At 42.1% G+C, this 27,077-nt stretch overlaps 1 protein-coding gene across 3 annotated transcripts; it reads right to left on the bottom strand.

Moving 5' to 3' along the window:
• Positions 1-1,604: 1,604 nt before the first annotated feature.
• Positions 1,605-27,077, bottom strand: TADA2A (transcriptional adaptor 2A). Of its 3 annotated transcripts, XM_009638303.2 has the most exons (15): positions 26,672-27,072; positions 25,739-25,845; positions 24,591-24,650; positions 23,873-23,964; positions 22,236-22,393; positions 20,704-20,792; positions 19,849-19,921; positions 13,466-13,529; positions 11,465-11,508; positions 10,824-10,934; positions 9,363-9,434; positions 8,603-8,735; positions 7,706-7,749; positions 5,032-5,105; positions 1,605-3,125 (listed from the first exon to the last, which is right to left on the bottom strand). In XM_009638303.2, the coding sequence occupies exons 1-15, from the start codon at positions 26,694-26,696 to the stop codon at positions 2,940-2,942; spliced, it is 1,332 nt and encodes a 443-aa protein (XP_009636598.1). In that variant the 5' UTR covers positions 26,697-27,072; the 3' UTR covers positions 1,605-2,939. The 3 variants fall into 3 exon arrangements, with proteins under 3 accessions (XP_009636598.1, XP_035749602.1, XP_035749605.1); XM_035893709.1 differs by lacking the exon at positions 9,363-9,434 and having other exon boundaries at positions 26,672-27,077; XM_035893712.1 differs by lacking the exons at positions 25,739-25,845; positions 26,672-27,072 and adding an exon at positions 25,469-25,557.

Consider the following 27,077-nt stretch of genomic DNA (forward strand, 5'->3'; position numbering starts at 1 on the left):
AAAACCAGTGCAGCTGAGCTGGCTTCTGAGCGGATGAGCTCAGCCTCAGCTGGCGCCGTTTGGGTGGGTTTTGCTTCTCTGTTCTTTGGGGTTTATTGTATTGGAAGTGCTTTGAAAGTTTTTGGGGGAAGAAGTCCCCGTCCTGCCTCCCCCCCCCATCAGCCTGGCCCCAGCCGGTGCTACAAGCAGTTCAGATTTGCACCCAAACCCTCGCCATCAGTGTGTCTCCGGTGACTGATCGCTCGCCCCACCGCAGACCGGGGGTGTAAGCAGCAGAGGGACGGTTGTGCCTCAGTGGGGTGTGCGTGGCCGTGGCCATGGCACTGGCCGGCCCCTGCGTGCCTCTCCCGGTCCCCACCTCGCCCCGAGCCTGGCGCGGGCACAGATGGAGTTTTTTAACCCAACAACTTTTTCCTGACGTGACTTTCCTGCCTCGCTTTCCGCAGCGCAACAGCGCGTTGTGTCAGAGCCTGGCCGTGAGAGGTAACAGGAGCAGCAAAGAGGCGCGGACCCTGGCACCGGCGCGCTGGGGGGCTGTTACCTTCCCGGCTTGGGAGATGCCCTGTGAAAGGGGAAGAATCCTGCTGGTTTTGCACGTCGATGCTTCGCAAGGGAAACGTCCCAGCTTCCCTTCCCTGCTGCCTCGTGCTCTCCCGCTTACCTTGGAAAAACCTCTTTTCTGGTTCCCCTCCTGGATCTTTCCAGAGATCTTTTCCCCCCGATGTTTTCCAGAGGACTGAATTATTTAGCGCTGCCTAAAGCACAGAGCTTGGCAGCAGCTCGGATTTGGGTAGTTCTGTGGTTGGTCAAAGCAGGTCACGCTCATGGTCCTGTTTGGGTCCCTTTGGGGCAAAGAAACTGAAGTTTGCTGTCGCCGATCTCAGGATGGCCACAGCAGGTACCCGGGTATTTGGCTCACCCGCTGCTTTTCTGTACAAGTCGTGGCATGGGAGTCTGGGCAAGAGGAGAGGGAGCTTGGCTGTTTGTTTGACGTTAAAAGACAACTGGGAAAAACATTCCCAAGGATTTACAGCTTGCTTTGTTCCTTCCCTTGGCATTCCCAGTCTATACGGTCTCAATACAGTCTCGCCAGGGCAGGTTTAGGAAAAATTAGGAAAAATTTCTTCACCAAAAGGGCTGTCAGGCTCTGGAATGGGCTGCCCAGGGAAGGGGTCGAGTCCCCATCCCTGGAGGGATTTAAAAGGATAGGTGAGGTGCTGAGGGCCAGGGTTTGGGGGTGGGATGGCAGGGTTAGGTGGGATGGCAGGGTTAGGTTAACGGTTGGACTTGATGATCTTAAAGGTCTTTTACCAGCCAAAGTGGTTCTATGATTCTAATTCCTACAGGCTTTAATCGTCAATGTGTAGTTTATTGCTGCTGCTTTTCTTTAAATAGTGCTGTTTTCTGGGTAATTTACTGGTCACATCCCTATAGCCACTGCTGTGCGTTTCTCTCCTCTCTCACGGCAAGAGGCTGATGGATGGAGATACAGGCAGTTGCGTGACCTTTACAGTCTCACTCGGAGTCCAGGAACACGGATGTAAGATGGTTTCAAGTCATTTTGATTTTATTACAAACCAAAATAATTCACATTCAATGGCACCTTAGGTACACAGGATAATTACTCTTGGGGGAAAAATACAACCCCGAAACCCAAACACCTTAAATAGGTATCAGTACAGTTGTGGCTCAGTTAGGCTTTCCCACAGGAGATCCCAAACTTGAGAGCACCCAGTATCCCACCTCCTTTGGCTGTTAGGTTACTTATGGGACATTATTCCAGCGTTATGCGTTAGCAGTGGCAGCTGTTTGTACTTCACTACCTGGTAAACCATGCTGAGCTGCACCCAAAAAGAACCACCACCATCATCCCGTTGTATTTTCAAACAGAAATGTTCCGTACTGGAGTCGTGCAATGGATCACCTGATGCGGGGGGTGGTGGTGGTGGGGGTGTAGCGACTTGTGGCACCTCATCGATGCTTTGTTGGTCAACTGGGAATGTTGCCATCAATGCGGTAAGCTGAGAGAATAAGGCCTCGGACGAGGAGGGCAGGAAGGGCTGAAGTCTGTGCTCTGGGCAGTTGGTCGTGCTCTTCGCTCGTTATCTTTTGTGAGGGAATGTCGGGGTACTGAGCATCTTCTTATTTATGTTCCGAAAGGCTGCTCTGGTTGTAACATCCAGCCTCTCCAACGAGCCGGCGCAACGAGGACTTAAACGGAGGGATTATATATAACTTCACAATCACAAATCAAGTAGCGAGCAGATGAAGCTCATTGGTTTGTACAGTGCTCTCATGCTGTGATATGTGCTAATATCACAGAAAAGTAACAACTGTTGAGGAGCCTCCCTGCCATGTCCTTTCCCATCCTTTATCACAATTATGTTAAAAAGACTGGACCACTGCAAGCTCTATTTTTATACCCTTGGGCATGTGCTATCTCCTTTGAAAGCTGACGCTGTTGTAGGAAGGAGTACAAGAAAGGAGGGGACTGCATTTCTATACCCCCGTACTCACACAAAGTCAGTGTGACTCCCATTACGTGCTGCTCTTCTGTCCTTATTCTGTGTCACTGTCAGAACAAAAGTACCGTGATTCTCCCTTTAGTTGCAAGAGGTGTTAGAAATGAAGGCCCGTTCGCGTTTCAGATTAACTTACACGGCACACGATTCTCTCCAGCGCTACGTGGCAGCGTAATTCTGACAACAGCAGTGTTAAAGAGCAGAGTCAAAAGGAAACCAGACAAAGAAATGTCAGTGTTCATACAATTTAACAAAGCTCCCTACTTGTTTTTACAAAAAAAAAAAAAAAGCCCCAAAAGATTTTAAACAAAAGGAAATGTCCTTCATTCAACGCTGTTAAAATCTTTCAGCGCTGTCAAAGTGAGTTCAAAGCTTCTCCACATCTGTCTGCTCCAGCTGAAGCGCTGCTGTCTGTCCTCAGGCTTTCGTGATGTACCCTTCTCTGATAAGGAAGTCGTAGATTTTCCTGGTTTTGTTCACATCGATCTTGATGAGCGCTCTAGCCTGCGCCAGTCTCAGGCCTCCCTGTTTGTTACACTCGTTCACTAAAGCAGCTTTATATTCCAAATAGGCTCCAGGGACCAACCTCACCATCTGACAGAGCTGGAAGACAAAAGGTGAAGTTAATAAACACTAACGCTGGTCATGCTCTTACATTTTGCAATCCCTGTTGGGGGGAGTAACATTGTGAATATTTTTCTGAAAACATTTTAAATGTGGGGTTTTTTTGGTTGGGTTTTTTTTGGTTTTTTTTTTTTTTTTTTTTTGTCTGGGGGAGGCATACAGTAATTGCATTATGAGCTGTTTCGATCCACAGGTAGGGAGGGGAGGAGCTTGCTGGCTGCTGCATTCAAAAACATTCCTGACTAAAAAATAAACTAGGAGGATGAAAGCAAGCTCCCAGCTCACAGGAGCGTAACTATGAGTGTGTCCTGTGTGGGCGTTGTTCTTTGCAAACCAAGGAAAGCACACATGCCAAAGAGACTTGCAACCAGCAATTGGGCATGCTGGACGAGAGCCAGGGAGGGCATCTGTCTATTAATCCCCTGCAGACTAAGTCTTTAATACCTTTCTACAAAAGCAGCTATGCACACAACGCCTGCCCCCTCCGGAAGTCTAGGATGGAAACTGTGCAGGGAGGGCGTTACGTGTTTGGAAGTTCGGTAAAAGGAATTGCTTTCAAAAGCCCCTGTGCTCTGCTGTCAGGTTGCAATGCTCCTATTTAGCTCCCAAATCCCAGCCGCCTTCTCGCTGGTGCTCTGCATTGCTCCCAATGGAGATACTGGCTGCCGCCTCCTTTTAATAAGGAAATGCTTAATGATTGTTCCTCATTGATAGGAAATTGCAGAATTCAGAGCAACTCAGACTTTATGTCTCAGCTGACGAGGAAATCAGATTCCCCATATATGCTAATGTCCTAGTCACAATTATTTATACGCTGAATGGAGCCAGAAATGCCATGTTCCATGGTGAATCTGTGATCTGATTTTCAATGCTGCCATCTCCAGTGAAGGGGAAACAGCTTCCACACAGCGGGAAAAGTCTGAAATACATCTGTGTTTCACATACGCTGAAATTTGCCTTGTGGACAATCTAAACACAGATTATGACTTCTATTAAAAAAAATAAAAAAATCTTTTATTTCAATAGTTTTCCAGTTGCCTTTCAGGGAATGAGAGGACAGGCCTATGCTGGACTGCAAAAGAAACTGAGCCATAAATACACGGCAGGGCCCTTGCTGCGTTGTTTACCTCTCCTGGGGGTTGCCGCCTGGGTTGCAGTCCCATTTCTGTCTGCTCTGTTGATCTTTCCTGTGCCTCTGATTGCTTTAGGTGCCTGTGCAAGAGCATTCTATACGGGACTGCAAACTGCAGCACCGGGCTGAGCTAACAGCCCATGGCTTAAAGAAAGCCAGACTCCATTCTCTGCCACACGTGCATTCAAAAAGCATGGTATGTGCACTGTAAAGCAGAAATATGGAAAAAACAGGAAAAGAACAATACACCGGTATGGCCTCCATGGTTCACAGTAGTGTTACAGTGAAAACCAACCACAACTGGCTGAGGTTTGGCTGTGAGATACCTATAATACAGAAGGAGCTCCGCTATTCGGGTTCAGTCATCTGTCCAGTGAAGCCCTTGGTGAAATCCTCTGCCCGTTTTAAAACCAACGTTCATTAAGCAGAAAGAACCTTTCTGCTCACCCGTCTCACAACGGAGGAAGAGAGGATGTCATACTCTGGATGTTGTAATAGCACGTAATAGCACCTTGGCGCACTCACCCGGTCTTTGCTAAATAAGCTAATTTGCTGCACCTGTGTTGTATGTAGAGTCCAGTAACTGAAATTAAGAAGCCAACTGGAAAACCGGAATGATTTCTGTGAACAGGGAAGAGTGGTCGGGGCATATAGCTGAGGTGATATTCACAGCACCTGAGACAGAAGGTGTGAGCACCCCTGCACTGTGAAGTTAAAGCTTTATATAGATTATCTTTCCATTCCTTTCCTCACCTCCTTCTCCTTCTCATTAAGTTTCTCTGTCCCTGGGAGACCTGTGAGGTTCAGCGGCGGGGCGCTCCGTCTACCTGCGGAGACAAGAAAGGAAAATGCTGAAGAACTCTGAGCGGTTTGGCGGTGGCTGTTCCTTAGGTGTGTTAGCACAGAGGCAATTAAAATCCCCGTGACGTTGGCCCCGTATGATCCAAGTGTTTATAGACAGGGTTATTTAGGGCTTAGCACAGAAACTGCACTGATGTGCTAAAAGGTATGAATCTGCTACTGACACAGTGAGCACGGTGAATACTTGCACGAGGACTCTTAGCTGTTAACCCTGGCTCGCTGGCTTTTGGGAGGAACTGGAAGGCAACAGCTTTCTGTTAAATTGGCACTGACCGTGATTAAGCTGGGCTGTACCTCCTGACTAAACCGACTCTTCCAGCCGGGGCCAGGGAGGTCAGCGCCGTGTGGGGGTGTGCCCCGGGTGCGCACAGCGTGCAGGATTAATTCCCAGCAGGTGTGAAACCAGTTACCTTGCAAGGATGCTGAGATTATTTATTGGTGTGCTTAGCAGCCAATTTCTCTGGCATTACTGACAACTTAACGAAGCAGAGTTTTCTTTAAATGCCTTTAAATATGATGTAGATACTGTAAAGCAAATGCAGTTTGTGTATTTATTTTGACCTGTTATGATAAAATACTGAAAAATATTACAAGGTAGTCTGATAGTTCTCACTTTGTTTGTAACTTTGCTGAACTTTAACTGGTGCAGCTTAAACTTTCAGGAGTGCTGTCTACTTGCAGGTTTGGTTTTTTTTAACTTCCAGAGCTCAGAACAAAGCTGGGGTATTTATTTACATTTCTAGAAAGCCTATTCCCCCTATGTCGTGGGTTGTGTATTTAGCACTGTTAGAGATAGGTGTCTCTATCCCAAGACAGACTTCCCACGTTTGGCAAAGTGATGAGAACTTGGGAAACCTGCAGCTCCATTTTCCCAAGGACTGTGCTGGCTGCTGCTCCAGACCTTGCCCTGCCCAGGTCCTACCTCTGGGAGCGGGGAGCCTCTTTCTCCTGTGTGTCTGTAGGAGACAGATGAGAGCCTGTCTGGGTGAGGGGAGCCTGATCAGAGAGGGAACGGGAGGGCTAGAAAGAAGCTGGAGTAGTGAGTCTCTGGTAGGTGTGGAGGAAGTTATTTCCCAGCACTGCTCCCTCTTTCTATAGCCTGGAACGAGCGTGCTATGATGAGACACGACAGAATTTGGTTCTACTCCTTTAAAAACCTAGGAAATAACACACACGCACAAACTACACTAAAGAAAACATATTAAGGCTGCAAAATAAAGATCTCAAAATCTAGAAGTAAAGTTAAGCAACATTAATTTGCCCTCTTGTATATTCAGTATGATGCAGCCTTTAATTACATAGACACGTGGCAGTTTTTCCGCAGTACCCTTGCCTTATTCAGCATGCAGGATGTTTGCTTAATTACTAACTATATGCTATTTTGTTTGGGCTTTGTTCAGCATGTGATACTGGCTGTAAACACTGCATGCTACCTGAGCTCCACAGGCAAAACGGTTCATGTTCTCTTGGCCTCTTCTCCCTCATTGACCGCTGAATACTCGACAAACAATTAATTTCATTCTTCATACTGGCCCTTCAGCTGAGGGGATACCATCCTCATTTCATGGATTCTGGATGCCCAGCCTGAGATACACAATGCTGTCTTCCCTCCAAAACGCCAGCTATCACCAAATATGTTTAAAACATTGTGCGTATTGACTTCTGCAATGACTAATTGCTTGGTATCCTGACCCAAATTTCCAGGGCTCCTGGCAGAAATGAGGAAGAATGTATAGACTCAGTGGCTACCTCTGAGAAGTTTGATTCAAGTGGTTTATTAGCATCCACATAAAAATTGGATGCAGAGACAGAGCTAGAAGCCTGTTTTCCCTGGCAACGTTTAACAGCCTTATAGTTAAACTCATCCTAGTCTCATTCATTCCCTGCCATCCTGTGACCTCACCAAATGAGGATGGGATTTTACAGAAGTCTTGCTCACGAGGACCTTGACTGACCCCTGAATCTGTCCCTACTGGGCACTGAAAGAAGTAGGGGTCCTCTTGGTGTAAAAAAAACATAATTTGTGGTCACAGAATTAGAGTATAAAAGCATTTTCATAGAAAAGGAAAACCGAAGTTGCATGGGCAATCTGTATCATCTTGTTCTGTCACTCCAGAATGCTTGATGCTGCAACCATTGCCTGCTTCTCGGGCAACCGTTTTTTGGTATGCTGCCCTCCCAAATCTGCTTTATGCCAGGTTCATATTACTATGGTATGTGCTATACAGCTTCATTAAAAAAAACTGGATTAGCTTTACTTTCTAAAGATTAAAATTTGTTCTCATGTAAAAATTCTTTTCTTTCCTCCCTTGTTAATGTAGCTTTAGGATGGGTTTTCCATTTGTAGCCAGAAAAAAATCTAGGAATTCAGCAAAAAATCCTACAGGATTTGCACGTGGAATGAGTTGCAGAGGGAGGTAGTGTTGACCTGAGTGGTGCTTAACCACGAGGCTTGAAGGCTGGGGCTTTTGCACTGAAGCAAAAGAGTCACTCTCCAACTGGCTGTCAGAACGGTGTTAGTGACATAGGGCTGGCTTTTTCTCACAGACCATCATCTAACAGTTACCTGAATTTGACGGAACTGGTACCGTGGGAGTCAGGCCGGAATCGCTGAAAAGAAAGGAAATTTTCAAATGGCCTTCATGTTTTTTAAGAATAACTGCATATATTGGACCAGAGACTGCTTTTCCCCCAACTTCTAATACTTATACAATTCAACTTGCATAACCCAGGCCCTGATCTGAAGTCAACAGGATTTCTAAATATTTAGCACTCCCAGATTGAAGAGCATCTCTGAAACCTGGTTAGGAAGAGAAAAAGAGCAGGGGGGGGGAGGTCAGACCAGAGGGGACAATAAAAAGTCAGTGGAGACTGACTGGGGAAACTACAAATCATCTCCTCAGCCCATGTGGTATACAGGATGTACTTCCTTTGGATTGCAGCTTGCTCCTTAAATCAAATGCTTTGTGCAGGGTGACTACACGTTAATAATGTAGCTACAGCTAAAATAACCTGAAACATTTCAAGTGTCATCTGTGTCCTCATTAATATCCATGAAGACCTCATTTCCCTCCATGAGTTTATTAACAGCAGTTAAGTTCCTGAAATATAAAATACAGAAACCTGAGATTTTGAGCCCTTACTAGTCACTTCCTTGTCTGCGCTTCAACAGGCACTATTGCTGTTTATCCGCAGTTTCTTGCCCTTCTGAATTTTGCAGGCTGTTCCTACTGTAATAAATTGGGAATGCATTTGCTATTATCAGACAGAAAAACGTGTTTGATGCCCCTGATTAAAGCATAGAGGTATTTAAAAGCCATGTAGATGTGATGCTTAGGGACAGGGTTTAGTGGTGGACTTGGCAGGGTTAGGTTAACGGTTGGCCTTGATGATCTTAAAGGGCTTTTCCAACCCAAACGATCCTGTCGGTATGTAAAAACGCAGAGTCTTACTGTAACCGTACATGTCGGCTTGTCGACTGAGCCACTGCTGGCAGGCACTGCTGTCCTGGATGTACTGCAGGACTTCAGAAAGCATAGTGCGCTTCAGGCGTTCCTCATCTCTTGTCTTCTTAAGGTGATCATATGTTCTGGCACCTACAGCAAACAGACACCACGTTCTCACCAGCTGCCTTGGTCAAAATTTTCAGACTGGTGCTGTTCTACTTTAGGAAGTAAGGGAGAAACTGTTCTCTAGCTCTGGACCAGGCTCTGCTATTCTCCCTCGTGACAACTATTTGGCATCAGAAGATGTTAGATTCCACCCTGCATTCCTCCCCCCGTTAATTTCAGGCCAAAAACAAACAAAAAAGGCTGCCACGATCCAATTCCAGGATAAAATAGGCCATTCGTTTATGCAGAGGTCTTAGCCCTCTCTCCAGATATCACACTTGTCGATAGCCAGTGGAAGCGTCCACAGATAAAGCACTGGAGACCACTGTGCCATGACACATATTTTTTTTTTTTTTTCTGGATCTTTTGCAAAGTGGTGACTAAAGCAGAGCTCTGCTAGACAGCGCGTTCTCCAAGCTGATGGCCCAAACTAGCTTTAAAAAAGCCCAGCTGGACTAAAGCATTATTGCTAAAGCCTTGTTCAGTTAAAGAGCTAGGTAAATGCATTTCAAAAATAAGTGTCTTTTTATTCAACACATCCTAAGTGTTGTAAAATCATCCCTCCACACCTTGATGAATGGGAATGGGCTGAATAATGCATCAGGGACTTACTACAGAAATTGGTGATTCCTGCCGCTCTGTATTCTTGCAGTCGCTTTATTTCCCTTCGCAGCTCAAATTCCACTGTTTCACCCCAACAATAAGCAGAAGAGAAATCCAAAAAACAAATGTGGGTCAGTGGGGGTGGCAGCGAACTGTGGTGTACATCGCTATTTCTTATTTGTCTACACAGTTCAGCTATGAAGTACACAGAAGCACGGAGAGGGTTAACATCTCTGCACAAGTCTGTATCGCATCTCAAACTCACTGTGTCCTAACATTCCTTGATCACAGATTTGAGCTGGTTTCTAGCATCTGTGTGCTCATAAAAGTTATTTTATCTTCATGCCTTGACAGTTCCTTTGCCATACCCTGGACAAGGCAAATAACAATGTAGGATTTCTGGAAGGCGTTTCAATAGGTTTGAAAAACTACTTTATCCAGGCTCCTCATAGCACCTAATAATGCCTTTGAACTACGATTTTCATAACTGGACCTCCCAAAATTTTTCTTTGCAGACAACTCTTTTTCTGCAGTCAGTAAGATTAAGTACCCGTGTTTCTTTTGCTCCGAGATATTTACTGCCTATTGCTTTTATCAGCTGGCTTCCAGGCGTTGTTTAGTTTTGCAGTGAGCAAGCTGGCTTGTCTTGAACTTGTTTACTCGTACTGCTCCGGCGATCTGTATAAAGCGTGTACTTGACTATTAGGTTAACTTGAGGACTTTGCTGTCACTATAACAGCAAAACTAGGTTCCAGGACTAGCACTCGCGTGTGGGACTCATGATTTTGCAGGATCATACTTTTGGTATTTCACACGGGGTGTCCTGAAGACACAGTTGCAACTGTCTAAATGCTTTCTTCCTTCTAATGAGCAACAATTTCCCCAGTTTAAGTCACAGAATTAAGCAGGATGTAATGACTTGTACTGGAATTTGACTAAATGCATGCTATGATTATGCATAAAGACTCGGGATGATTCAGTGATGGAACAATGCCTCTCCCTTTAAGGTAAGGGACATAATGACAGCTGTACTATATAATTATGTACACATGTAATAGTTTAACATGTATCTTTCAAAGAAGTCACAATTTGCTGCCAGCTCCCGATCTCTCAATACAGACATAAATTTCAGGGATTTTTGTTCCTTCAGTGATATGGAGTCCCAGTAAATGAATAGTGGTCTTTTGATAAGAAAATACTACTTCTAACACATGACCAGAATGTTCAGTCAACTGAGAAATCAAACAAAGAACGCTCAGACACAGTTTAGTGGAAAAAACCACTCGCTCCTCATTTAATATATCAAACCACAAATGTATTTGTTTTTCTGAGGTAGTTAGATGGGGGAGGAAGAGAAAAACAACTTCCTGCCCTCCAGGAGTAGTATATATTTAGGAAAGATTGCAGATGATGCAACCCCTCATTATGCCTATTGAAAAACATATATGCTAAAATCCTCAAAATACTTACATGCATGGCTTTCAATGAACTTATCGTGCTCTACCGGTCCAAGAATTCGTGCAAATCGTCGCATTGTTTCATAAAGGTCTTGAACCTCCTTTGGATATCGCCTTTCCAAAACTGGAGGGGGGGGAAAAGTGACACACCTTATCACTCCTACTGTGAGAAGAAAATAAATTCAGTGGAACCTGAAGTGACTACCAGCCTCTGTGAGCTGCCCAAAGATCCAGATTTGGTACGCTTCTTGGCCATTTTGGTGTCACAACTACGAATTGCTGAGTAAAAAGCAACAAAATTATACAGCCTTTACAATTCTAACAGCATAAGGGATGATATTTAAATGTTGTTTGATCATTTCTTAGAACAGTGAGATGCACTTAAAAGGCCTAGATTTCACCTCTTCCTACTCAGTGGAGCCTAAAAGGCTTCTGAAAAGCAATTCTGAGGCAATAACTAAAACACTGAGCTGGAAGTAGTTAGAGTCAGCCGGTTGGAAACAGTCAGGGCAGGAAATCTGCTGGAATTCAGACCATCTGAACGTGGTCCAGTATGAATAAACCACACTGGTGCACTGGAAACAGTGAACATGCGAAGTTTTGCTTCCCGAGTAGACGCCACTTTAAAGTTAAGCAGTTACACCTGATACTCACTCTGAAATTTTCTGAGGTTGATTAGGCCATGATCTCTTATAATTCTGTAATTGAGAGCAAAATGGTGTTAATAAAAGGAATTAACCTGTGTATTACCTCATAAATACAAAGGCTTCAGAAGAAGCTTTGATTTAGACCATCAGAGGGGTCTAAAACTAAACATGTATGAAATTTCCATAACCCTGGAGCTGGCTAGCTAAGAAACACGATGTAGTGATGCAGCATGGCTTTCATCAGGGTAAATTTTGGATAGCAGTGTGCATTAGTCCAACTCTGACAGCACTAAGCACAAAGGGAGCTACAATTGCTTTAAAGGTTTGAAATTGCTTCTTTAGGCACAGATTTCACAGTGTCTTGTAACTCGTCCTTCCAAAACTGGAGGTAAAGGAACATCTCATGAAACACGATTTCCAGTGTCAGAGAGAGACCAACGTCCTCCTACCAGAGCAAGGGTGAGACGCACTGGGAGCAGGATGAAGGAATTTTTCCATGACAGCTTAGATTTTGAAAAGAGGAAAATTACTTAGGTAACTCATAAGTTTGAAATGCTCCTCACAGGATCAGGGAAATGAGCAGAGTAAAAAGGCAGGTAAGATATCTACAAGTGTGTGACAAATACATTTGTCACAGGTTTCAGCAAATGTCATGTGGTCATTGCTATGTGGCCGTTTGATAAACACCCGACTTTTGCAAATGATAAGAGATACTACAAAGTTGGACTGGTCAAGGTCAGGTTGGAATTTGCTCAATAAACGCCACTGCATTTTCTTTAGTACGTATAAAAGAATATTCCTGTCCCATGTAGAGAAGCCTTTCTGAGAGTGACATCAGGATTTTAATGTCATTTTCCAGACTTTTGTCCCACCCTGCTGTAGAAACTTTACAAAAACTGATGCCAATTTGAGTTATGTAACTGAGCCTTGTGGCACTTTCTTTTAGTACAACGCTATTTATCATAATGGAAATTATATCACCTAAATATTTTTTATTTATGAATTATAAAGAACCAGGTCAATACACATCAACTCTTAACCTGTCATTCACAGAACTATGCTGTATTATGAGGAGAAGGAATGGAGGAGTCTTACTCCAAATCACTAATTCTTCCAGCAGGGAGTAGTACAGCAAGATATAATTTTAAATATTGAACAAAGTATTTGAAAGTTATAATAAAACTGAATTTAATGAATAGATTGAGTCATTCTAAAAAGCTGCCAAATGAACTGAATAAATTATTCAAACTCACATCAGCAATATAGTTATCTTCATTACACATTGTGGAAAACTAACTTATGGACCACTAAGAATTAAAACTAATGATGCAAACATTTCTGTGGAGAAAGTGGGGGGTCTAGCAATTAGTCACAGACTGGCAGCTTCCCCCCCCCCAAAGTAGAAAATGAATTATGCGTAGTCCATCAGCACTACATAGGGAGTGAAAAGAACAGAGATTTGCCTCTCTCTTTCTGGTTCCTACCCCTGGGTCTGGGTCCGGTTTCCCAGACAGTATTTCAGTTTCTCTTTCTGCAAAATGGCTACGTGATCTCATAAGGTGTGCTAGAAGCTTAGTTATTTATGTATAACTGGATTTGGGATGGTAATATGAAGAGCACTGTGTACATGACTTTCATGCACTAAAAAGGACTGGAAAATAGGCTTTTCACAATTATTGACTTGTTTTGAGAGTTTAAAGGAGAGCCATGGTGTGTAGAGGTCCTTTGTCAACCACGTGTACAAATAAGTATCAGGGTCTGTTAATCTGCGTTTTCTGGGCTGGTACCATTGCTAAAGCCACGTGCTTGATCTTAATCTGTGCACAGAAGGAGAACCACACATCCAAGATGAAGCTTGTCATGCACATCTCATAGCAGAAGGTCTCCATGTATGGGAATTGTCTGGAAGGATTCCATAGGAAATCAATTATGTTTAGCATTAGGACAACACTGGGGACCAAAACATGGTAATGAAGCAATGGAACACGGTTACTGCTTGAAAACTCACTTTTTTCTTCTCTGTCTTTCCTTTAATCTGGAATGATAGATGTCTACAACTGCAATCTTCAGAGCTGCAAAATAATAATAAAAAAAATTATTACAGACTACGTAAGTGATCACTGTATTAGGCTAATTGTCAAGCCTTTATGTTCATGGTAGGCTGAAATGGTCACTCTGCTGTTTTAAAAATCCTGTAGCAATTTTACAGGGGCGTAAGCTCCTAGAGGCTAACCTTCTGCAGGCTATAGAGGCTACCTGTAGAAGCTTTCTTGTGCTTACTCCTTCCAAATACATCACTGCCTGTAAATATGAACCTGAGTAGATCCTGAGAACTCTTTTCCTCTTTCTTCTTGGACTGTTTTACTATCAGTACTTATTTATTCCTCTTCATACATGCAATTGTTAAGTATTAAGTATTCCTTCTCCTGAAAAGCAAATTTATCAGATTTAAGGATCTGAGGTATCATCTTTGGACAAAGACTTCTTTGCACAGAACAAGGAACTCCAAAAAATAGAAGGACACAGTTCTGAACTGTGAAGATTCAAAGTAGCCTTTGCTACAGTTCTTAAAAACAGCTAGAAGATTTTAGCTTGTTAACTTCTAAACCTATCCGTCTGCCAGAAGAACAAAGAGAATAGTTCACGACAATGTGAAGAAGCACAGGAAAAAGCCACGCTCATTAGAAATCATATCCTTTTCAAAATCAAATCTGTTTGCAGCTCTGGCTGATCCCCTCGGAGATCCTTCAGCTGCTTTTTCCTGTAACCATTAGGTTAATAAACTTTTTTGGTAAATTCTTGAAAGAAAAGATAAGGAAACACCTTCCCTTCCCTCATGCAAAAATTCTAGGTCATTAAATAAGCATAAACCTGGCCAATTTCTCGGTTGGCTTTTTTTCCTTTACGTTAATTATTTCAATATGCTCTCAGAAGGAAGAGGCTTAAGACTTGGCAGTGGGTTTACGGTCTGTAGAGACAATATGCAGATCTTTGAAACTAAGCAGCCCACCGTGCTGTGTAAACAGGGGTGGCCCACGTGTGACAGAATCCAGAATCCACTCCTCCCTCTGTAGTTACAAGAAAAGAGCAAAACCGATACTGGCAGTTTATTGATTGCACTCTGCAATAAATAATTAATAATGCAATTAAGGAGAAGCGTGGTTATGTGTCTATTTTAAAATATGTATTTATATGTAAACACCAGGAAGCCCCTAGCCTCTGGGCAATTCATCTGTGCAGTCCTCTGGGTAATAAAATTTCTTATGAGCAGGGAGAGCTCAAGCCCAACGGCCGTGCGTATTAGCTCAGGAGCCGACAGTTTTAAGTTACGCTTGCTGATCCTGTATTAGCAAAAAAGTCTTCAATTTATACAAAACTGATTTGATGTTAATCTAGGAGCAAAAGGTTATGTATGAAGATAGGAGGGGTGGTACAATATTCTTTCTTCTTTTTGCAAATTTCTTGCAAAAGCAGAGTGTTCAAGAACCAAGTATTTTCATAAAGAGGTATTTAAGTTTCCTAATTTAAGAACAAGCACAGGTAGCAAATTCTCCTTCTTGCTTAAATGTGGGGACAAGAAATTGGGAAAATTGGGAAATGTAGCAAGTTAAACATGAATGAAATATATTACTAAGTGTTGGAATCAGTGCCAATTTATGGAAAATATTTTTGTATTTTTAAACCCTCTGCAAGCTACGCTAACGTGTTATTTTCTGGGGTTTGTGTGGGCAGAAGTTAATAAGTACATGCAGAAATTGCACTGGAGAACCTCTATAAATATCACAAGTAATTATGCACCTATAACCATTGCATTTTGATGCTTTCACCTGAGTGCACAATATTCTGAAAGAAATTATGATCAACTGTGGGGGAAGGAACATTCGTGAGAACAAATGAAGGAAAAAATGAAGCTGCTTCTTACAGAAAAATTAGTATTTTCTGCCACATGCACTTTTGGAGGGGCTTTGTTTTTAATAGACATATTCACACAGGAACAGCTGATTACAAAATCTGGAATGCATGAATAACTCAGACTACTATACTGTTACATGCTGCATTGAAATGAGAAAAGAGATGCTGTACGAATGAAAATGATTTGCCTGCCTGTGCTTTTCCCCATGGATTATACTAGGGAGGCAGTTGTTTGTACTGGCAATTTAAGATAATTCAAGTTGACACCATGTTCAGAGTGTCCATTTTGGGAAATGATAAGGTTCTTTGAGATGGTCAAGAGTAGCTCTGAAGGATCCAGTGATAGGCAGAAATTCAAGGCTCCTTTCTCCATTCCAAAAAATCAAAATATTTTGGTTTCTCAAGAGTGTGTCCAAAACAGTTTCTTTGCTTGTCATTCCTCTTCAGCCTCATTTGGTCTGCAAAAACTTTTTTGAACACTAATGAGTGAGACCTTTGTTTCATGCTAGCTAACCTCTGTTTGGCATGCAAGGCCCAAATAATGGGAAGAATGCAAACTAATCAAAGTAAACACGCTCTGTATCCAGTGTGTGCCTTGGTTGGTACAAACTTAATGGCCACAATCCAAATTCACCCTCCCAAGAGGCAAGCAGGACCTTAGGCAAACACAGTATCTGCCTTCAGAGCATGTCAGGACTTTCCACAAAAGAATAAACATCATGTAATATTTAGAAGGACATTGAGTGCCTTGTATCTTATAAAATGAAATTTCACTACTGTACAGCCAGAGTTGCAGTCTATTTCCACTCACTTCTCAACCTGCGGGTTCAGCAATTACTCCCCAGTGTTAGAAGTAAAAATCATTTACACGAGAAGGAAAGAGGAGAAAAAGCCTGAAAGAAGATAAATTACTAATGTTATAATCGAGTCTGACAAAAACTTGTAATTCATGAAATATTCAGGCACTCTGGGCTGAATTAGATTTGTAGCTCGTTGTTTCTTTTGATCTGTCCACTATGTGTTTGTTTAACTGCAATATATATTTGCATGCAGTTGTTGTATTGCAAGTACCGCATAAGAGTTAACAGTTCAACGAGTTACTTGAAATATAAGAGATTTTGTACAATTTCTAGCGTCTCACTAATGTCAAGAAGTGACTGAACAATGCCTGTGACCTCCTGGGTGGCGGGAGGAGCTGGTGAGTCAGCAGGTACAGGTTTCTGTGTCCCTCCTAAGAGGCTGCCTGGGAGTCATTCCACTTCGTATTAAATTGCACTCTTCTTTCTTGTGGGAATACTGCGAACTTGTTGAGAGTGACATAGGGAAAATGTAACAGGGAAAATGCGATGATATTAGGGAACAGTGGTCAAGCAGCTTAAGTCTAGGACTTTTTTTATAAAAAGATTTTTACAAAATTTTAAGAAGAGCAGAGCAATGTGGAGGAAAGGGAAGAAGGGGGAATTCCATTCCAATGAAAGCATCAAATATTCCTGTGTTACATGCAACCTAGACATTGCAGCACTGATCTGTGACTTGTGAAACAGAAGAAAGAGGGGCCATAGAAATTTATTCCGGTCAGTGTGTTCTCTGGGTCTAGCTTGAGTAACTTTCAGAAAATGGAATATAAAAGAAGTTTTCAAAAATTAATCTTGAAGCCAGTGAGGTGTAATGTATGGCAGGAAAACAAACTGCCGATTTTTTCACAAACCTGATACTTAATCCATGCTGCAAGACCCCATTTGGGTTTCTCTGGGCTATAAAAATGTGTTAAAACCCTGGTTTACGTTTTTACCTTTTCAAAAAAACCAAGTTTGCTGTTTGGTCAGCAAAAATTTGTCTGGAGCAGGTGTGGAAGACAGCCACGGGGCTGCTTTTCAAGGACATTTCTGTAAGTGCTAGTGTCAGAAGTTTGCCAGTGGGCAGGGCTGGGGTAGAGAGGCACGTTAGAGCCGCTGCCTGGAAGTAGTGGGACAGGCACCCTTGGGAGAGGTTACGAGAACCTGGGCCTCCAGGGCCGCCCCACAACCTTCTCTGCCTGCTAACTAGAAACTACAGAGGTTTCTTAAATCAACCAAATGCCTGTCCCTGCCTTCAGATCCAAGTGTTGAGCCATTTTCTACAGCATGAAATCCTACAATTAGGTTGCAAAATACTCTCAAGCAAAGTCAGCATCTGAGATCTTTAAAACTGCAGGACAGGGAGGATGTGGCTCCTTCCTTTCTTTGTATAAACTTGGAGAAGGGAAAGCTCTAATTCCAAATTTTTTTAGAAAATAATTCTTTCTCTCCCCAAGATGCCTCATGTAAAAGAAAAACAGCTGGCTAGACCATGGGACTTCGTATTTTAGAGGCATTCTTTCTCACATGGGCAGATCTAGGACAGCTGTGGGAAGGAAGATGCCAGACTTCCTGAGCTAAGAGATCAAAAATGTAGTTGGTCACACTCCATAACCTCTGCCAAACAGTTTTCACAGGGAAAATGCCTGACATCCTATACTAATACTGAAGACAACTGAATGGACTAGAAAATATCCAACGATCAGGCAAAAGATGTGACAGACAGAAGGAAGTATTTTTTTCACACAACATGTAATTAAATCGTAGAACTCCTAACTCAGTTATGGAACTCACTGCTACAGGATGTTAACGGGGCAAAAGTACAAATGTATATATTTCTAACAGTAGTTAGCCGAGTTCATGGAGGACAGGTCCTTTGCTCAAAATGGGCTGAACACAACCTATGGCTCAAGGAGTCTCTAAACTTCTCACTGCAGGAAATGTGGAAGATATGCCAGGAAAAGTATCTGCCTATACTTGCCTTTTCCTACACCTTTCTCCTGTGCGTCTGCTGTGGGGCACTAACAGGACATGGAGCTAGGCAGACCAAAGGGCCTGGCCCTGCATAGCTCAGTGATATTCTGAAGAGATGGGAAAAGCTGATTTTTGCATTCAGATTGACAACGTAAACAGGAGGCTGGTAGGGAGATATCTTAAATGGCTGAACTGTGCAGTGGGAGGAAGATAGGGTATGGCAGACAGTGCTGGTAACCAGCTTGAATGAATATTAAGCTATCAATTAATGAACAGAACTAGGAGATTATTTTGCTTTTTCAGTTTGCCAGCACTCAGAATAGGACATGGAAGCAAGAAAATATAGCTTTTAATAATAAGAAAAAGAAACAGTAGAGAGACAGCATGATGAATCCGTGACATGTCCACAAGCTAGGCCCCCTTTTGATAAACGTTAAAAGGGAGACTGATGTAGGATTCTCATAACCTTTTTTAAGCCAAGGGAGTTTGCACTCCTTAAAGCTCTGTGTAAACTACTAAATTTCAAACTGATTTTTAAGTTTGGAAAGACTGTCTGTATGTAACAGGATCTGTCTGTCTCCAAGGGATGCTAAGGCTTTAGCTTAGAACTGCCTGACATAGATGGGAGAATTCTGAAGCATAAACACAATACTTTTAAACACTGTCTGGACTTATAAATGTGGGGAAAAATATGATCTTTTCTTCTCTATGGATTAAAACATCATTTTAATAATTCCTGTTATTTGGTATTATTAAGGCAGCTATATTCACAGAAACGCAGTAGCAGTAATTGGACTCATACAACAACCATCCTCTTCACAATAAAAAAAGCTGTCACATACAGCTAATGCTACTATAACTCAGTGTGCGTGTTTAACACATGAAAACCACACAACTTCAAGAGTAGAACAGTTTCAGTGTGTTGCACATAGTCTTAAACTACGTTACCTCCTTGCTGCCTGCATTAATACCTAACCTGATACCAGATTTCCTGAACTAACAGAGGTTAGAGTCAGTGACAGGTCTCCTAACAAACCAGGCATAGTAGGGGAAAGGGGGTTAGCAACAGAGACAAAAGTGTTCCTCTTTCCAAATCAGAACAAAAGTTGTGCCTTGCTATGATGCTCACAAACATTATGCAGATGGAAAGAGTATCTTTCAGATGGGGAGGGGAAGTAATATGAAGGCATTGGTGCTTCTGCTTTTTAATAGGCCTGTAAGTCTGCTTATTCAAGCACTGATGCACTGCTGTTTCCAGACAAATTGCTATCTCAGATAATTTGCATCTACTTAGCTAAACCTTCTCTAGAGTTTATACTGGATAAAACATCGTTTCTGTGTTTCCTAAAGAGATTCCTACTACTGCTTGAGACTATTCGATTTCAGTCACGTTCTACTTTGCAACCAGCTACATTTCAGCAATGAGTGAAGTGCATTATTCTATATATAAATACCATTTGTTTGTCAGTTGATTAAGGGCTTTTAAAAAGGATTTGAAAGCGAGGACCATAGAAATGACAGTGTTTAAATCCCAGCGCACAGAAGTGAGATCATTAAAAATGTATGTTCACTTTTAAAAAGGTGTGGAGAGAAAAAGAGACCCAATGAAATGCTGTGTAGGCACTCAGAAACGTTGTTGTAAGACAATGTACAAAAATATGGGACTTACCATGCAAAATGTCTGAATCATCTTCTACAAAATCAATATCTCTCAAATCCCATTCAGCATAGTTGTCAAACTCCTGTTCAGAGGTGATTAATAAATTGTCACTAACTAGCACTAAAAAATTGGTATCAGGTTTCAGTACCTGTAGAAGTACTGAAAACAGGTATTTACTCATACGGAGTTGTACAAGGTTTCATCCTTGAGCAACATACATCACAGGAGAGCTTTAACTAGGGAATGTGTAATATGCACCCCCATGGCTGGAACTGGAACAGGATGCTGTGATAGGATAATGAGAATTAATCAGGTAATCTCCATGACTCCCACACTGTGGTGGAAATTCTGTACAAAAACAACAAGCCCCTATATGGCTGAATTCATTACTTCATGTGCAGGAGCTTGTTTTGCAACAGGAAATTGGGGCCCTGGGCCCACAGCTAAAAACACTGAAAACAATGCAGGTCTTTCAAGCGATCTTTGGATCAGGCTCGTATGTGCTTCTCTAAGGCAAACGAAACAGAAGCACGCTGAAGCTGACCCCTTTCGCTAAGCATCTAATTCACAACATCTAGTCCGCTTACATAAGAGCCATTCATTACTGGACATCTGGTGGTAGCAACGTGGCTTGCAGCCCCTGCACACAAAGCCAGTGGCTCACAGATTGCTTGCTGGCAGCTTTGCAGGTCCGCAGCGCCACCTCTGTAATTAAATCCTTGGTTCAATCACCCTGCCCTATCCTCTCTTCTAGTGTTTTTTATACGAAGAGTAAAGACCTACAGGCAGGGGCGAACAAGCGCGCGTTTGCTGATCTTGCACTCAGTGGCAAATTTAAAATAATGGGAGAAGAGAGAGTCTTACCTCAACAAAGTCGGCTCTCGCTGGCATGTACCCAGCCATATCCCTGGAGAGCAAGGAATCAAAAGTAGGCCGTGGGGGGTCATCAGCAGCTGAAAAAACAAAGGTTTTTTATTTGTTCTGTAGGGCTTGGGGTCTTCTTTTAACAGAATACAATCCGTAAATAGGTGTTTCTTTTGCAGGAAAAGTGGGAATAATTAGTTGAAAAAACCCACCCTGCCTGGGCTTTTATTCAGCGTTCTATTCAGAAAAAGACTGAGTTCATCCAGAAAAAAATGCAGGAATCTGAGATCTTCATCGCATTCACAAAAGTCAAACACATAAATTCAAGGTAATAAATAGGTTATAAAATGTAAACTCTACGTTTCAGAGTTCAGCATCCCCCCATAAACCTCTGCGGATCACACGGTCTCAGCGTGCAGGTTCTTTTAGTTAATAGCGACAGGGGTGTTAAATCTGCCATCTTCTGGGTGCCATTTACAGAGAGCTGCAATTAAAGCCATGCAACTCTGAATTTTTACAGCGCTTCCCAACTGAGGAGCTCAGTGTTTCACAGACAATAATGGACTGAGGCTCACAACACACTTGTGAAGGAGCTAAGTATTCTAAGTCCCACGCTACAGATAAAGGAAGCTGAGGCACAGAGAATTTGTCTCGGCCCAGGTCACATAAAAAAATCAATGACAGCCAGGGACAGAACCAAAATTGTCCAGTTCCTACTGCTTTAGCTCTAACCACTTTATTGTGAAATTTAAACCTCAAAATACCAAGCAATCTTTTTACCCAGCCACTCTGCAGAGCTTTATAATGGAACAGCTGCTAGACTGGGGGAATTCTATAGATTTTAAATTTAAGGAAAACTGAAAATTTGTTAAAATTGCTGAAACTTAACATAAATTTTTTAAAAGGTGGTTTTAAAGAGAGGTGTGAAATCAGCGTAGTTTAAAGGGAATGATTTTATGACAAATCAGATCAGCAGTTAGGCCCGGTACACAGCAGATAATCAGATGAAATGTTTTAAAGGTAGAAATCCCTTCTCAGTTAAAATTGCTACGACAAGAAAAGGAACCACCCCAGCACGAGGGTGAGAACTCGCCCTGGTATTTATGATGAAGGACACGCTGTTATATTGTGCCCCATATGAAGTAGCTTTGAGGTAGCTTGTCCTTTAAATGAATATGCACATCCAGGCGTTTGCTGCGGTGATTCCAGAGAGTGACCATTTCCACTGGCCATGCAGGAACTTCTGGTTTTGAGACGGTGGTGTTTGTATCAGACCACTCTGTTCCCTCCCTTTTCCCACTGAACTGGCAGTCTTGTTTATTTGTTACACCAGTGATTTCATACAGTGTGAAGAGAACCCCACTACTAACATTATTCAAGTTAGCCATCAGAACAAGCTCTCCTTTTGGGAATGAAAGCAAACGGCATGTGTGGCGCATGCCTTTCTCCAAAGGCTGCTCGTTCAAGATTTGTAAGAGCGGAGCCCTTGCGGGGAAGCTCCCTGCCTGTGCTAGTGGGCAGGGGATACTCACGGTGGAAAGGAATGGCTGTTTCGTTGTGCTGCGCCTCCTCCGCCTGCTTCAGGTTCAGTAACGTAGATGCAAACAAGGGATTGTTGATAAAGTGTTTCATATAATGTTTCTCACACTCCTCCTTGGATTTTGTACACATCTGGTTGGCTACGTCCTGCCTGAAGTGGGAACAGGGGGAAGCTTAATATGAAGAACACAAAAATGTTGAGGGCTTTTTTCGTTCTCTAGTGGGAAAAGATAATTTTGGACAAGAGATTGATTGTATTGTGTGCAGAGAACTGATCTGTCATGATGTCTGAATTCACATTTTGTGTACTAACACTGAGCCAATACTTACACAATAGATACAGTGCTAGGGAGCACTTTTTTGGTGGTTATGAGCAATGCAATTCACTGTCTTTACATGAGAAATTCCCTGGCTGATGTAACGAACCAAATCTTTTATACATTTGAGAATTTAGTATTGTTATTTGAGAGCTTTTAATACATTTTACTAACTCCTGGTAATGGTAAATTCGAAGTCCTGAATTGCATTCTGCTTCTCAAGTTTCTCTTGCGATTTTAACTTTATAGTGGTTTCCCCTTTCGTGTAGCGATGTTAAACAGGTTTTTGATAAATACCAAAATGGTTGTACAAAACACACTCTAGAAATCTTTGCCAAACTTTCTTGGAGAAGTGGTCGACTAGAAACATGAAATACTTTGTCTTAATAAAATGGCTGGGGAAGTTGAGGACTTTAAAAAAAAAAAAAAAGAAAACCAAAACACCAGCAGTAATCATTTTAATTTCTGTTAAACTAAAAACTGGATGCAAGGTATTCCAGGAAGAAAAGTCAGTTTTTCCTTTATTTGGTAAAGGCTGAAAAAAGCCAAGTGTTTAAGGAAAAAGTTAAGATTACTTGTATTGCTAAGTAGGACAAAGTGTACTAGACAGCAGAGTTGCAGAACATAACTGCAACCAGTTTTCAGTCTTAATTATGACAGCAATGTACACATAAAACCTCACAGTTCTGTTTCAGTGAAGCCTGGAGTTCTATACTTTAAATACAGCTATTTTTTCATGAAGGAGAAGAGAGATAACTCATGACTACAGATCTCCTTTATTTACAAATGCATAAAAAACCTGTAGCAACTACAGAAATTAACTTAACAGAACATAATGTAAAAACATTAAATATTTCCAGTGCTCTATCCTAAATATGAGAGAGAAGCAGGAAACCTCCAAAAATAGTAATACCTACCTAGTCAACTGTAAGCAAACTGAAACCACACAAGATAAGAAAATCTGGAGTTGTTTTTTGCATAGGAGTAAACTGAGGCACAGAAAATCTTGTGCAATAGTTGAGCTCCTTCAGAACCCAGTGGCTTCAATGCAAACTGAGGGAGCTTTGTACTTCACTGGAGGTGCCCTGCATCTCACAAGAAGCCTTTAACCATTGCCTTGTATATCTAACAGCAGATTTGAAAATAGAATCTGCTACCCTGGTCTTCCAATTTAGTTGCTAAATTAGTGTCTCGCCCACAGTAAGTCATTGAACATTCAATGTGCACTGATGTATCCAATAGTAAGATCCAGTGAAATGAAAGGAAAAACTACCCATCACCAACTGAAGTTGGCTGAACCACTAAATTCTCACCAGTTTCCAAATCCACAGTCCATCACAGCTTCTAGGAGTGCCATTTCCTCTTGAGCTGTCCAGTTAGGATCTAAGACAGGGAAATCGGAAGTCTAGAGAAGAAAAAAGCAAATCAAACTGCTGTGATCCTCTGTTATAATACACCACATGAAGAGCAAAGAAGTTCTAAACTACAGTACATAATACTGGTAGTTTTAAACTTTTACTGTGTCCCATGAAACCCGATCAAATAATCGTTGAATTATTTAGGCCATTGGGTCATCAACTACAGTAAAAGCTAGTTTGTCCCTACAGATCTTCTGATATACGGTTACATGTTGTAGCTACGGGCTGTAATTCAACACTGTTACGCTATGAAACACAATAAAAATTACTGAAGACTTTCAAAATGATTAATTTTGGGGAAGAAAAATAAGAATAGAGAAATATAAGTTGATTCATATGGTTAAAGAATTGGAAGCCTAGTGAGATGCATTGTGCTATCTGGGTACAACAAAAAAATGTAGCCTTAAATGTCTCCACTATTCCATTCTGTTCCAGGTGGGTATTTTTCTTTGCTCTCCAGAGTGACTTTTTCTTCTTTTAATAGTTCTAAACCTCTGAATCAAAGAATTATATCACTTAACTTTTCAATGTAGTATTAGTAAGCAAGGGTCTAAGTCCTGGGAAGTTATGAAAGCTCAAGATCGAGTAGGTGTTATCTAAAAGGAATATTTACCATTATCTCGTAAGTATGATCACTTTGATGTTTCTTGTATTCAAATCCTCGTGTGAAACACTGGAACGAAAGATTAGCATTAAGTTAGCCTCTTACTTCTCCCCTGAAAACATTTTAACCAGCCCTTTTTTAGCTTTTATTCTCCAACCACTGGGTATCCAAACCCGACCACCTGATACGCTGAGAAGATACTCAATTCTTCTAATTTCATTTTCGAAAAAACATGAAATGGTAGAAAAATCTTTGTTAAAACTGTGTTAAATCTGCCTTTGTATCTTACTTGTCTTTTGCACCAAGACATAACTCCTGTGAATTGACACACTTTTTTAAAGTATTTATGGCAAAGTTGGGCAGGCGGAAGAAGCTTGGTGTATGTTTCAAAGTGGATTGTTCCAGGAAAAGAGCACAAAGCATTTCTTAAGTATTGAAAACACAGTTTCCCTTTAATCTTGGTTTTCTGTTTAAAAAGCACCAGCATGGTTTGCAGCTCTTTTCAACTGTTGATTTTCTATTTTTTTAAGCACAGGTAAATGAACAAAAACATACCCAATATACAAAATATGGCTTTGTGTATTTTGTCCATACCTGAGCACAAGGCTAAGCTGTTTTCTCATGTTTAGAGGTTATTGCCATTTTCAAATCATAAATAATGCAAACTTATTTAATAATTAAAACTAGCAGTATTTTCTGTGGTTATCAGATCACACACAGAATTTTTAAAGAATTATATCTGGTCACAAACAATTATTGTCAATATTGCAAACTCTCCCCAAATGTTCTTTTCCATTTGGGAGGGGAAAAAACCTGTAGTGACAGGGAAAGGGTGTTTCCTGATGGCTTTTCTTTTTCATGCCATAAAAAAATGACAGACACGATACCTCTCTAGACATGCAGCGGCATGCTCCGTTACACAGTCAGGCTGACTGCATGTCTTTAGGTAGCTTTGGCTGCCTTCACAAAGATCCCCTTCAGCTGCTCATGCCTCCAACGTTTTCTTTGTCATTTCCCTGTCCCTAAGCAAATAAGTGTGTTGATACAAGTTTACAGAGACCAGTTATTAATGTGTTTATGGAACGGCTTGGCACCGGACAGGCCTTTGATGACTCTCTCAAAGAAATTAATGCCTCTGCTTTTATCCTTGCACTCACCTGCAAACACAGGAGGAAGGGAGGAGGCCCACACTCAGCACACTTAACGTAGGGCTCTGTGAGGTACGAAGAGCAACCTCGGCATGGAGGCTTATCAAAAGGGTCATCTGTGAAGCCAAAAACAAATCTCACGCAACACAAACACGGCACTGGTTTTGCAATCACCTAAACTCACTTGTGCCCAGTAATTCTAAGTGAACTCAACAGTATATAGCCTTTTTTCTACTGCAGCTTCTCCAAATACCTGTTAAAAGCTCCTTGTTCAGCTAGACTTGCAAGAGAGACGTTGGCACTGCATGCCTGCTAGCCCCGACACACTAAACCTGAACTTGTGCAACAGACTCGAAGGAAAATCTTCTCTGTAGCAGCCTCCTGGTACAACAAGGCAGTGATGCCAGGAGCTGTGCTGGCTGGCTGATTTAATCCAGTGCCCATGCTCGTGTTCTGCACTGAAGACCAGACCCAAGACCTAATTCGTGGAGAATACTGCACAGACAGCTGCAGTCTCCCATCCGTCTGCCTCAAGTCAGACTCGTGAAGCATATTGCTGTGGTTGCAAAGGCATCAACAAGATTGTTCTGTAACACGCCCAAACCTCAGACTGTGTTCAGATTGCTGAACAAGGAATGAAACACTGCTCTGCAAGTTTTTCTTATTTTGTTCACTGCAAAGGAGTCAAAATAAATAGGCTGCCCAGTTATAAGGCACATTTTTTCCAAGAAAATGGATTTGAACTAGCCCAACTATAAAAAGTAGACAGAAAAAAAGACCCAAATTCCCACTGAATCATTCATGTACTCATGCTCTTGAGAATTTGATCAGAGTGACCCTGCGGAACAAATATTGCTAGTTTTCTGTCTCTCTCCCCCCGACGGCTGCTTATGTCTGTAAACAATGGCGAACACTTTCCAAATGTCTTCTTCTGGTACTTACTACTGAAGGAGGCCAGGCGCTCCATTCCTCTCCTTCGGCGGTGTTCTTGCTCCTCTCAGTAAAACTTGTCCTGCCTAAAAGCCCGTAGCATAAGCCTTGCCTCAACCTGTACCTCCAAAAAGGGAATTCTCTCCCTGTGGATGTCTCTCACGCAGCCCTCGCAGATGAGATGCTCCCAGAGCGTCCTGAACACAAAAGCAAAAGGGCTGTCAGCAGTCTTCGTAACAGGGACCACTTGACATGGCTGAGAGTCTGTTTTCTGCATATGAGAAGAAATCAAATGTGGAGAGATGGGATACAGTGTAAGAAGAGATGAGAAGTGATGGGGATACAAGCCAATCCTGAACCGAGTGGGAATGTATGTGCTGAGCAGAGAGTTATGAACAGTTTTTGTGCAAGGAAGTGT

The sequence above is a fragment of the Egretta garzetta genome, unplaced genomic scaffold (assembly GCF_000687185.1).
Source record: "Egretta garzetta isolate BGI_Z169 unplaced genomic scaffold, ASM68718v1 scaffold890, whole genome shotgun sequence".
In the NCBI taxonomy this organism is placed as follows: domain Eukaryota; kingdom Metazoa; phylum Chordata; class Aves; order Pelecaniformes; family Ardeidae; genus Egretta; species Egretta garzetta.